We start from the raw sequence: 13,347 nt of genomic DNA, 5'->3' as shown, positions 1-13,347 counted from the left end.
AATTGACTTGGCTCGCCCCACTTCATTTTTTGATAGATTTAAGTGGGTCGAGTCGGAAAAGAATGAATATGCTCGCTCGTCTTGCCATATTTAACGTAGAATGAACAATGTTTCAGGATTTGAAAGATTCTGCAATTAAGGCAGACAAACAAAATAAACTACAATTGAGACAGAAAAAGAATAAAATAAACCACAATGACAAACACTTAAATGTTTAAGCAAAAGCAAAACTCTAAAATCAGGAACTCGTGGCATCTTGTAGAAAAATATTTTAATATATTTTAAAATTGTAATTTAAATGCTATAATTAACTTGTTTAAATAGAGATAAATTTTAAGGGTAATGACTTGTGTCTCAATGGCACATGTTAAGAAACCCACAAATAGAAAATTATCATCCAAGCAAAAATCATTAAACTCGTAGTTCGGCACTGATTGGTCATTGGGACAAAACTGATTCATGATCTGTGGTTGAGGAATTTGTTGTATTGCTTCTTTACTTGTGCTACAAGTAATGGTTTTCTTAGCATTAGAACAAGATTTTTTTCGAAAGTCTCTTGGTGGATTTTGGTCCAAGTTCAAGCTCTTGATATATTCCTGCAGAAGTGTGCCTCTAGGATACTTCGAGCGGCATTTTCTTTTCGAATATTGTCTTCTCTTTGTTGCATTCCAATGGTTTTTTATTGAGTTTTCAGTTCTTCCGGCCAATCTTTTCGCAATTTCTGCCCATTTATTTCCTATCTCAGTATGAGCTTAGATCAATATCTTGTCCTCTTCATCAGTCCATATGTCTTTCTGCAAAAACACGCGAATTAAAATTTAATATAAAAAAATTGCATGGGAAAATATGATTACGAGTAAGGATAACTGTTTTTGAGAGCGTGCAAAGCGGATTACCGTACATGACTCAAAATTTGTTGTGGCTAAACTGTGACTAAATAAGATGTCATATAATGTTTGTCACAGTTAAACCCTAGTTAAATAGGGTCTCTATTTTATTTGTCATGATTAAACAGTGACTGTTAATCCACACAGAGCCTCTGAAAACTTGAGACGACTCTGAATAAGTAGTTGCATTTCAGATATGTGTGAAAACAGAAGTGTTGCGCGCGAATGCAGAGATATACCTTAATGTCAGGCCTTAAATGGTTATGCCATCTTTCTCTGCATTGTTTCCCTATTCTTCCAGGCAATCTCTGAGCAATATGAGACCACTTCCTCATTCCATATTGTTCCACCATTTGAATCAACATTCTGTTTTATAGAAGCATTCAAATCAAAACACATAAAAACCTAAATATGCAAAAAGTACAGTTGTGTTAGAAAAATTAAATAGTACCTATCTTCATCGACCGTCCATTGTCCCTTCACTATGCTTGATTTCTTCTTCGCTTTAAACGCTCTTCTCGTGGTCGGTGATAGTAGCCTGTTGTTTCTATTCAAATCACCTCTTTGGTAATAACTTGTTGGTGCTATGCTTGAGACTTCATCATCTGGTACAACATAGTTCAACGGTTTGGTCTCTGAAGCATTATTAAATGGAAAATAGGTTTGGTTTTCAACCATAAGATCAAGATGATTCCTTCTAGGAATATTCAAACCATAACCGTCATATTGAAAATTGTCAATAAAATGAGCATGTTGATTACTACTATTATTGTTCTCAGGAAAAGACTTATCATTATAAACTTCAAAATTTATAAGGTTGAGGTAAAACAGTATTATGTCTTGGAGGACTAAACTTATACACTCATGCCTCCATCTAGGAAACATACTTTATTTGATTTGAATTGTAAAGAAACCTTTCTATCTAAACATGTATTTTTACCATCTAGGATCATCATTCTGGTTCAGCACAACCTACATAAACCGATTTCAATTCATCCACTACCATTGAACCTGAAACCATATCTCCTATTTCATAATCAACTGATCCTGAAGCCTATTACAATATAAGTCCCAAAAACTAGACTTAAATTCTATATCTCGTACCTCAAATAGTGACAAATCCTAAGTTACATACACAACACAATAAACCAAATCAAATGTCTCTCTATACATGTACTATAATATTTATATGAAATGATATATTATATCTCCTTAACATCTTAACTACTGCATTCATAATCAGAGAGCTCCACAACAGTTTCAGGTTCACCTTCCCTCAAACAATCAAGTGGAGGAATAGTCAAAGTCTCTTGTCTTCCATAAGCATTCCAACAAAAAGGGTCTTCAACCAATTCACCTTCATACGGCAAAAGTTCAATCTCAGAGAGAGTTATGTTTGTGCAGGCAACAGTGTCACTACAAGCAAAATGTATAGGAGGTGTTCTAACATCATAAGTCCCCTTTATTTTTCTGTAGGACACATTGTTTACGTAAATCGCCGATGTTTGGTTCATACACTCTTTCGATAAGCAGTAGAATTGGTCTATGTTAATGCAGTTTCTCACATTCTCCATTTGTATGTTGTCAAATGTTAAACCTGTTACTGATCCTGTACCTCCTTGCCATGTTTTGATTCTTAGTCCGTTATCCGATTCTTTTATGATCGAATTTCGAACAGTTAGGTTTGAGACACATGCGCGCGAGTTGTGTACTCCAAGACTTCCAATGCTGTTGAAATCGCAACACAATAAACTCTGTCGTTAGTCTCTTACGAGCCATACAAATAATACTACGGTCCAGATTACAACAATACACCTGAACGATTCCGTTGAAATGATCTAGATTACTAATGTCATATTTATATTTATGATTGGCAAAACTTCCAACCATTAAAGTAATATAGTCACATAAATCTCCAAAAGAAGAAAATAAATCATGTGATGATTTGAAGTTAGAAAGGTTTCAATTTCAAACAAAAAATTTATTTCATGAATATAAAATGTTATCTCATGAGAGACCTTCAAGAGTTATTACACTCACGCTATAAGTTAAAGTCACTTTTCATTTGTTTTTGCCTTTTGAAATGGTTCTTGGACCACACAAATTGGATACATAATATATGAAAAAACCATCAACTAAATTAGTTGCTAATTTTTTATTTTAATCCTTTTTATTGACCATAATTAACCATTTTAACTAAAATAACAGAAACTATGTGACATACCTAATTCCGTGGGTAGGAGCACAAGTAACACCATCTACATTTACATTAGAACAACCAGGACCAATTGAAATGCAATCATCACCTAATAAAAAAATGTAACATTTTCTAGATTAATTAATAAATAAAAACCATATAATAAAATTTCTATATTGAGAAAGTTAAACAATGTTTTTATATTTTTTTTCATTTATTTACCATTGCTTATCATGGAATTATAAATTCCAACTTCCCTTGTGTTTCCTAAGTGAATTCCATCAGTATTGGGACTAAGTTTTGGTGCAGAAATGGACAATTTATCAATTAGTACACCTTCACAACCATCAAATTTCACATGGAATTGAGGACTGTTTTGTATTTTCAACCCACTTAACACCAAATTTGAGCTCATGAAGAACCTTATCATCTATACACAAAAAGAGAAATAATCAATAAAACTTTTAATGTTATTAATTATTGAGGACAATTATGTAAATTCTGAAAACTTTACTCACTGTAGGGCTATCACATGGTCCTGATATACTTTGCCCACTAGCAGCCTGAAATGTCAAAAAATTGTTTCTAGAATTTAGTTAATGTAATGCAACTTCAACGACCTCGAGTTCAAATAACCTCAGAAACCGTCGTAAAATGACTATTATATAATCAAGATTATACAGAAATAGCAGACAAACGGACAACAAGTTTCTCTTCTACAGACTAACGGGCAAAAGATATAGATAATACAAAAAAAAATTGTTAATGTTAGTTAGTATTACCCTGTGAGGTTTGCAAGGAAGGTTCCACCATCTTTCGCCGTTGCCTTCGATAATTCCGGTCCCGTTTAGAGTCATTTGATCAAGTCTATAAAATACAAGCCATTGATTCTTACTATCTTCCTCAGGCCAACATTCTGGTCCGTCTGGTGCCATCAAAGTTCCATCAATCTGTATACATTTGAATCTTGTTGGTTAATTATATATAAAAAAAATCATAGAAAGTTTATATTATATGGTCGAAATTGCAATTACGAAACCAGAGACGTCAAAATTCTTTATATTGGTCTGTAACTGCAATTGCGGCCGCAGCATGAAGGATTCTAAATCATTCACGACCGCAATTGCAGCTACTTCAACTGCATTTTGTCTACAAATTTAGCACAATACGGTTGAAAAACTAGGAAGCATTCTTACTTGAAAAACTAGTCCTGGTTTGCATGGACCTGAAAAGATAGTAGAAGTGATTTTAAAACAGTAGTTTTCGGGAGCGAAAAGAACTCCTGATTCAACTGCACAAGCTGCTTTCCATGCTGCTCTAAATGCAGCAGTGTCGTCTGCTTCACCGTCTCCGACCGCTCCGAACGACCGTACATCGAAAATGCAGTCTGAAGGAGATTCTCCAGGATCATTTGGATATGGATATGGATCAGAAGGAACACTAGGAGAAGGAGGAGGAACGAGAGAAGGAGGTGAAGGGTCACTTGGAGCAGGTGAAATTTTCTTTGGTTTCTTGTGATGGTGGTATCTTCCTTCCACATTATGGATGAAAAGAATCATTGTTATCCATAGGATGAAAAACCAAAGAACATGACTCATGATGAGTTTTGTACCAATGTTAAACCATAGAGATGATAAATATCTGTGAAAATAAAATTCAAAATGGTTAGATTCAGAATTTCAATATTGCAAAGATAAATGAAGGAGATTATTTTGAATTTTGAAGTGATTTTCAGAATGCTCAAAGCAAATTGGTCTAGTAAGAGTATTATGAAGCAAAATGTTAATATTTATACCAAAAAATAATAATTGTATGATAGCTAAGGAAAAAGTTCTCAAGCATAAGTTTGACACGTGTTGGTTTCTGATTGATCAAAAGTCTAGGTGTCTCAAACAAAAGTTGGATGTGTTTAGAGACACTTTTTGAGGTCAATTTTCTTTAGTAACACTAGCATTGTGTGTGTTTTCTCCAACCTCATTGTAGCTGTAGAAAACTTTGTCTTAAACTATATAATTCATGTGTTCTCTTTTTACTTTTTCTTTTTCATATTTCTCCAATGAATTGAGATCCAAAAGACTCACTAGAATCAGGATAGACGGAGACACCTCAAGACTCAAAACAATAAATCAGACGAGATTCATTAGAATCAGACCGACCTCAAGACTCAAAAACATTTCAAGATATAATGATAGATTATCCATCAAAAATATTTTTACATAATAATAGTTGAACGGACAACATTTCGTTATAAGAATCAACATTTCGAGTCAACCTTCCTCTATATGAGTAACATCTAATATTTTAAAATAATTCTAAAAATGGGAAATGAGTTTTCCTATCATCATATTTTATCATATAGTAACCAGACATCTTTCTTTCATGAGTTTTACCTTGGAAGAAGAAAAACAAACACACGCATCTCTAGAAAAATAAATATTAATCAATATACAAGTCGATATTGCATGTGAGTTTATGGCTATATGTAAGTTAGAATCAGAACTGTAAAGAACAAAGTACTAACAGATAGTAAAAAAAAAAAAAAAAGCTACACATCATTGGAATCTTAAGCGAACAAAATTGAACTTACATAATGAATGAGAACAATCTTTCTAGTTTGTGACATTTGAGGATTAAAGATTGTGACTTACATTTTTAAATATTTGAATTTGAATAAATAATTGAGATTGAAATGTGAACGTTTTGTATTAGTATTAACCCTTTTTGAAAGGTTTGATAGGACAATACATAGAGAAGTGTAGAATTGGGGGAATGTGGTTTTGATGTAAAAGAAAAAGATATCGTGACTCTATGTTGTTGTTTAGCTGAATGTGGCCCTGAGTGTATTGAAGGGAGCTTTATATTGGTACCCGACATAAGAATTAAGGCATTCACGGGTGGAATCAAATTCTCTGTTATTCAACCAAAAAAACAAAGGCTAAAAGAAAATGAAGAGAGAGAATGTGGAAAGTGATATTGGCAATAGAAACTAAAACCGACATGGAATGTAAGTATATTAATTCAAGAAAGTGACATTTTCACAAATTGTTGTTTCTCATTTCGTGATATAGTTCCTACATGCCATATTGATTCATTATTGGAATTTTACTACTATAACATATTGGTTATGACTTATAAGAGTTTTATGGAATCATATTGCATTCATTGTTTGTGGTGTCCTATGTTTTTATATTACTAATGAACAAGTAGTTATAACTAACTACTAACTACTAGTTTAATTTAGTTATTCATCTAATCTAACCATCAATTAATTAAATTTAACTAAGAATTAATTAGACTTTAGATCTTAATAGTCTCCCTCAAGTGAGCATGGTAAATGTTTATCATCTGAAGCTTGATAACAAAGTTATTGAATTTAGGAGTAGGTAGAGTCGTTGTCAAGAAAAAAATGGCAGTCTATTTCTAGATGTTTCTTCCTCTAATGAAAAGTTAGATTGGAAGCGGTGTTCATTGAGCATTGGTTATCACTATTAGAATTAGAGTTGAGCTTAACTTATCTGTACAAAATCGACTTGTAAGGTGAGGGATGACATTGTATAAACTCTTTGGAGACTCTATGCATAAACTAATGTGTGACTTTGAGATTTTCTCAATAGTTACAATAGAAGGAAAGGTGTTTGGAACAAGTGATGCAAAGATCCTTCATTAGAAACATCGACCAAAGTAATCCATATGTGGCTAATAACAAAGCTTTGTACTCAATTTCAGATGAAGATCGAGAAATAATTTGTTGTTTCTTTGCATGCCAAGAAATCAAGGAAGAACCTAGAAAGAAGGAATAGCCAGAAAATTTGATTTTCCAAATTCAATACAATCGGCATAATCTTCATCTGAGTAGCCAAGAATTTGATATTCTTAATTCCTATGAAATATGAGAGATCTACCAGGGTTGTACTTCAGATATCTAATGATTGTGCAGGATACTGGGTAATGAGTCGTGGTAGGATCATGGAGAAAATAACTTAGTTATTGTGTAGCAAAAGTATATCTGGACAAATTGTGTTTAAATATAGCAATCTACCAATCAATCTTCTATAAGATCTAATGTCATCAAAATGGTTTTCTACCATTAGCATGATGTTTGATAGAAGGATCAAAATATGTTACAACTTGTTTGAGCCAAGAAGACTAGATTCATGTAAAACATCCCAGAAATATTTTCTTTGGGATAGAGAAATTTATTCCTTTGAATGTGCCACTTCCAAACCTAGGAAATACTTGAGCAATCATAAATCTTTGATGCTGAAACATTTGTCAAGTGTGGTTTTAATTCTATTAAACTCTTTCCAGGATTTTCCAGGAAAAGATCGTCTTATTCTAAACCCCAATTATCAAATTTATCCCACTTCACACCTCGGAACGCACTTGCGCCTGTTTGAACTGCCTCCGGTAATCATGTCCTTTCTTGATAAGAACCAAGACACTAGTATAATGTTATTAACATATACTAGCATATTATAAATATGTCAGAGGTTTTGAGAGTGAAATAAGAATCATCCGATGTGGATTGAGTGTAACTTGTTGGACAAGTATTGAAGTCAATTTCTCATACCATTTTATGCTAGCTTGCTTTAGTTCATATAAATTTTTCAAGAGTTTGCAGACTTGGTTAAGAATGGCATAAGGTAACCTTCAATGATGGTCATATACACATATTCTTGCAACTCTCCATGTAAGAAGGCATTGTTGAGTTTCAGTCGGTGCACAAACCAGATGTGAATTGCACCAGTTGCAAGAAGGATTTTGATAGTTGTGAGTTTTTTCACAAGTTGGAATGTGTCAAACAAATCTAATCCTTAAATTTGATTGTATCCCTTGACTACCAACCTAACGTTATATCACTATAGTGTCATCATCCTTATGGTTAACCTTGTAAACCTGTTTATTTCTAATAGGTTTCATATGATATGGCATATCTACTAAGGCCCATGTTCCATATTTGTTCAGTGCTTGTAATTCATAAGTCATAACCTTAAGCTAATGATTAGAAATACATGTTTCTTTATAATTATTAGGCTTAATGTTATGTATGATAGATGTGGTGAAGACACGATGAGATTTGTAAAAATAAGATAGAGAGTAAAATAAATAAATAATAAAGGAAATGATTGAAGACAAATTGTTTATTGAAATGGATGAAGAGATGAACACACAATCTGAGAGATAATTTGGTGTATTCCTTATTGTGTTTAACTCGTCATCCATTTCAATATAATATTTAGGAAATATGAATGACCATGTAGATACTAATAGCAAGAGGATCCCAAATGTCAACATGGATCATATTATAAGGTGTAATTCTCTATTAGTACTAAAAATATATGGTAGTTTTCTTTGTATGACATAATGACACACATCACAATCTTCTTTATTATCAACTGATATTAAAGGAAAGGTTGAAATTCTACTATGACATAAGTGCTTTAGTCTAAAGTATCATATGACTTTGTCATACAAAGTTGTAATGATTGAAAAAGATGTATTAGAGCTATTCATACCCTTATCTTTTAGAGTTAAATAATACAAGTCTTTTACCTTTCAACATAACCAATCATCCTCAATGAAATCTTGTCCACAATAAAACATTATGAGCCACAAAATTTGATATTTTAATTAGAAAACTCACACAATTTTGAAACTGACAAAAGATTCAAAGCAAGACAAAAGATTCAAAGCAATTTCAAGTAAGAATAGAAGATTTGACTTGCTAAATCTAGGTGAAAAATTCATAAAACCAAAATGTTTAGAAACTAGGAATTGACCATTTGGAAATCTAACTTTGATAGGAATGGTCTCATTATAAAAATGAAACCATTTGACAGATCCACATATGTGATATTTACCTCTTGAATTAATTATCTAAGAGTCAAGAGTACAAATATGTAATGAGAAATGAGTGTTATTATGCTTAACTACGAATGGATGATATAAAGTTAAGATTGAGCCAACATGATTTTAAGAAGCACTCCCTGCAACTTGGCCAATAAAAGACTTCTGAAGTAGATTCAATAGAATTGAATATTGATCATGAGAAATAGGTAACGAACTAACTTTCATATCAATAATAGTAGAGGTTGATCCAATATCTCCACCATCAAATGAGGAGGAACACCATGCTTCTTGCAAAAATTATTCATAATATGATTTTTTTTACCATAAAAGGTACAAACATGAGCACCAAGCTTAACAAGAGTAAGTTTGAATCTATATCCAATTCATTTAGAGTCAACATCATTTATCAGGGTCTAAGATTCATTTACAAAAGGATGGAATTGGCTTTGTCTCTCATATTGAATGACCATGCAAAAGATCTTGTTAATTAGAGGTAAAGAATCTATTAGAATTACATGAGAATTAACAACACCAAAATTATCATTTAAACCAGTTAACTTTAGGGAAACTTATACATAGGCAGGTCCATCGCCGAGGTGGACAAAATACGGTGTAGATTGATCTAAGATTAGATCAGTAGGTTGAGGATGCATTGGAATTGTGAATGAACAAAGCATAGATCAAAGTAAAATAATAGATATTAGTATCTTAATGGCGGATGATACAGTGTCTAACTAATGAAAGAAGAAGGATTAATGAAAGCATTGAGAGAGAATTGTGTGATGGGTCACCATGAGGGGGAAGTATACACATTGGGTCAAAAACTCATCTAAAGGTCAAAGACTCGCCCAAACAAGTGAGAGAGACACCATATATTCACCTAAAACCTTAAGGTGATGGGTGTATGAGTCTTCTCACTTATAAAGTGCTCAACCTCCACTTTTCCAAGCAATGTGGGACTTAGAACTCACACTTGTTTCTCATATGCTCAAGAACACAAGCAAGAGACTTCAAATGCTCAAACACTTAGAAAGATGCTTCTTAAATTCCAACTTACAGTTAAGAGATTGTGAAAAAATACACTTGATATACAATCAGAGGTGTAGACAAAACACAACACAGAAAGACTCTTGATACTTAAGATTTTCTAGAATATACAAGTGTTAAGAAATTCTAAGTTAAACTTGTGTTTTTTGGTTGACAAAGTAACAACTCTTTGAATATCAATAACTCGTTACTTTTCTTCAAGTCTTTAGCTTCTTATATAGAGATAAAGAAAAGAGTGGTTAAAGAATTTTCAAAAGAGAGCCGTTGAAAAGCTTGATTTTTGAGACCTTGAGATGTTTCCTGATATGGTTAATACTGTTGAAAGCTCATTTGAAACCCCTTTCCTACAAAAGAAATTATTTGTTTCATCTTATCTTTCTTCTTCATATTTTTGCTTAAGTCTTCACGTGATCAGAAGAAGACAAAATCCTCGATCCTTGAGCTAACTAGATCTTCAGAGTCTGAATCTCCAGAGGTTAACGCTTTAGAGTCTAGATCTTCAGAGTATCTTCAGATGTTGGATCTTTATATGCTAACGTTATTCAGAGGTTGACGCCATTCAGAGTCTGATCTCCAGCTTCTAATATTCCAGAATCTTAATCTTTTGCTTCTCTTTATATGTTCATTCTCAGAACCAGTACTAAGTTCTCCTTAAAAATTTTAGTCTTTGATCCTGCACACTTGAACATATGTTAGTATACCCTATTTTTTTTAAAATGCTTTGTTGTAATCAAAACCTTATAGATATGGTACAAATAAATTTTGTTCCAACATAGGGTAGTAGGTTGGGATGGGAACTGGGTTAAGTAGGTTTGTGTCTCTTTTTGAGGGATGGATAATATATGTATTTAAATGGAATTATAACCACATTGACGGGGGTCATTTAGAAATTATGTGATAACGACATGGGCAAATAGAATTGATTTAAACCAAGTCATATATTCAATGCTTGACTTTACCTCACCCTCCATTAATGTGCTTTTTAAGATCAAATGACGTCTTCTCTTCTAATCATGTTGCTTTTCATTGCTAAACTCGGTGTATATTTTTTGTCATGACTTGATCATGGTTATCCCAGGATGCTCTCGTGGGTATCTAGGTGGATCGGGCATTTGTTAACCAAATTGAAATTTGACCTTATCCGTATGATGCATTTCAAGAATAATAAAAAAAATCAATGATGTTGTTGCACTCCAAATCAAGTTATCTTCATAGTCACATGGAATATAATGAAGACATGACCTCCATGTAAGTTGATACAAGATATATATTGATTTGTAGGGTATGAATATTGAATAAAAATATAAAGAAAAGTTAATTCGAAAAATATTACATTTTTTTGCCTCCATGTGATATATATTTCATTTTGATATCCACATATATGATGACAACAATTATTTTTATGTACATCCTTTTGCAACATCATCTAGCATAAAAAGAAAATGAAAAGTATTTAATTTGTATGTTAAAAATCAATATGTATGTAATCCATTAGATTGATAAATTTAAATTTACCTTAATGTATATGGATGTGTAGGTTTTGCTTGACTGATAGGGACAAATAATTCCATACATGAAAATCTTCAAACTTGAAATAAGAACATGCATCCTCCTATACTCTCAACTCTAACTACAAAAATTTTGAAAGTGGATTTCTGTAGTGTAGCCAAACAAGCCGAACTCCGACTATACTGGTCTGACTTATCAAAATCTTTAATGAGTGGTAGCATATAGGTTTCACCGACTTATCAAAATCTTTAATGAGTGGTAGCATATAGGTTCCACCCTTCAACGTTATGGGTGAACAATAAGATTCTAGTTTTCTTATCTTTCTAGTTCAATCACGTTATGGGTGAACAATAAGATTCTAGTTTTCTTATCTTTCTAGTTCAATCACCTAACTGTCAAAAATTCGTCTAGAAGGTTGCACTCAATGTTCTGAAATTCTAATGTGGATCTAGGTAATGCTCATATGTTTATCCCAAAAAGACATTATTATAAAGTATTTGCATCAAGTGAAATGAATAATAATTATATTATCTTCTTACATTATACTATTTATAGAAGATCATTAAATAAATTTGAAGGACAAAAAGCTTATAACAAACCCAATGGACAAAAATTAAATAAACAACTTAATGAGCGAAAGTATTATTTTATTATTATTTTCTTCTTTACCATCTCAAATTTGACGGGGAAAATCCGCTTTTACTGAGTTTGGATTTGGATTTAAGTTTTTCTCAATTATAAATTATGGGGACGGGTCGGCTAATATGGACATCAGTACCTACCACGAACTCATCCCTGAACCCGCCTCATTTATTTCATTATATATTTTTTATTTAATTTTGATAATTTAGAATATTAATATGTGGTTAATATTTTAATATTTTAATTTGTATTTATTATTTAAAATAATTGAAATGTATTCATGGAATTTATTAAGATTATTTTATTTTATTATTTATAATGTAATTTGATTTTGAAAAAAAATAAATATTTTATTAAAGTAATTACTTTACTAAATGGATGGTGGTGGGGCGGAGATATCTGAACTCAATCCAAAACTGTTTAGAGTTTTAATTTTCTATTCCCAATGAATTTGGAGAGGAAAACGAGGGTTGCTTAAAGATTCGAATTTGAATTTAAAAAAGGTAAAAACCGATCACGAACAACTTTGTTGCCATGCTTATGCATATTTTATTAAATAGTAAGATATTCGAAATATTTTATTTTTAATATGATGCATTTTAGGAGTATTGATATTAAAAATCATATTTCTTTCTTCCATAGGAATTAAATACAACATGAGTTTAAATTGCGGTCCACAAATTGTGACCGTAGTCTTTGTAATTAGATTGCAATGGCGGTGTAATTTAAAATCACACTTCTAATTATATTAAAAATTATATCACACAATTTCATTATTATTTTTTTATATATATCACAAAAACTCAAAATTTTAGAATTTTAAGACTCAATTTACTAAGAAAAATCTTAGCATTAGGAATTTTTTAACATTTTATTCAAAGACTTCACAATAAAGATTTACACCGCAGTGACCGCAAAATACATCGCAACAACACAATGTCTGCCATCGTAATACCGGTAACTGCAACCGAATAATCACAACTGCAATTTAAAACTATAAAATAGAGGATAGCTTGGATTCCAAGAAACTCTCTATGTTAGTGACCATTCAAACAAATAAAGAACATTGAAAAATGTTCGTGATGCCTAGTTATATTAGCTGAACACATTCACTCGGATCCCAACATCTTTTTTACCGCTGTGTTTTTATTATTTCATATATGACATCAATTTCTCTAAGCTCGATAAATTTGTGTAACAACCCAATGCAATTGA

At 32.0% G+C, this 13,347-nt stretch overlaps 2 protein-coding genes across 2 annotated transcripts; both read right to left on the bottom strand.

The window, feature by feature from the left end:
- Nucleotides 1-358: 358 nt before the first annotated feature.
- On the bottom strand, nt 359-1,772 carry LOC127074518 (transcription factor MYB98). The gene is made up of 3 exons (XM_051015852.1): nt 1,339-1,772; nt 1,127-1,253; nt 359-794 (listed from the first exon to the last, which is right to left on the bottom strand). The coding sequence occupies exons 1-3, from the start codon at nt 1,770-1,772 to the stop codon at nt 753-755; spliced, it is 603 nt and encodes a 200-aa protein (XP_050871809.1). The 3' UTR covers nt 359-752.
- Nucleotides 1,773-1,892: 120 nt separating this feature from the next.
- LOC127074506 (polygalacturonase At1g48100) lies at nt 1,893-5,589 on the bottom strand. The gene is made up of 7 exons (XM_051015844.1): nt 5,475-5,589; nt 4,281-4,725; nt 3,867-4,034; nt 3,603-3,647; nt 3,307-3,514; nt 3,112-3,193; nt 1,893-2,615 (listed from the first exon to the last, which is right to left on the bottom strand). Exons 1-7 carry the CDS (start codon nt 5,501-5,503, stop codon nt 2,108-2,110), a joined length of 1,485 nt encoding a protein of 494 aa, XP_050871801.1. The 5' UTR covers nt 5,504-5,589; the 3' UTR covers nt 1,893-2,107.
- Between the last annotated feature and the right edge of the window lie 7,758 nt (nt 5,590-13,347).

Source organism: Lathyrus oleraceus, chromosome 1, assembly GCF_024323335.1.
Source record: "Lathyrus oleraceus cultivar Zhongwan6 chromosome 1, CAAS_Psat_ZW6_1.0, whole genome shotgun sequence".
Classification (NCBI taxonomy): Eukaryota; Viridiplantae; Streptophyta; class Magnoliopsida; order Fabales; family Fabaceae; genus Lathyrus; species Lathyrus oleraceus.
Note: the sequence above shows the minus strand (reverse complement) of the source record. Positions and strands in the feature narration are given on the sequence as shown.

Excerpts from the sequence above, each read along its gene's own strand:
- LOC127074518 (XM_051015852.1), bottom strand. The coding sequence starts at position 1,772 with ATGTTTCCTAGATGGAGGCATGAGTGTATAAGTTTAGTCCTCCAAGAC. Across the intron at positions 1,254-1,338 it reads TGGACGGTCGATGAAGATAG|AATGTTGATTCAAATGGTGG; the intron begins GTACTATTTAAT and ends TCTATAAAACAG. Across the intron at positions 795-1,126 it reads ATTTAAGGCCTGACATTAAG|AAAGACATATGGACTGATGA; the intron begins GTATATCTCTGC and ends GTGTTTTTGCAG.
- LOC127074506 (XM_051015844.1), bottom strand. The coding sequence starts at position 5,503 with ATGCGTGTGTTTGTTTTTCTTCTTCCAAG. Across the intron at positions 3,648-3,866 it reads TTCCTTGCAAACCTCACAGG|GCTGCTAGTGGGCAAAGTAT; the intron begins GTAATACTAACT and ends TTGACATTTCAG. Across the intron at positions 3,194-3,306 it reads TAATTCCATGATAAGCAATG|GTGATGATTGCATTTCAATT; the intron begins GTAAATAAATGA and ends TTTTTTTATTAG.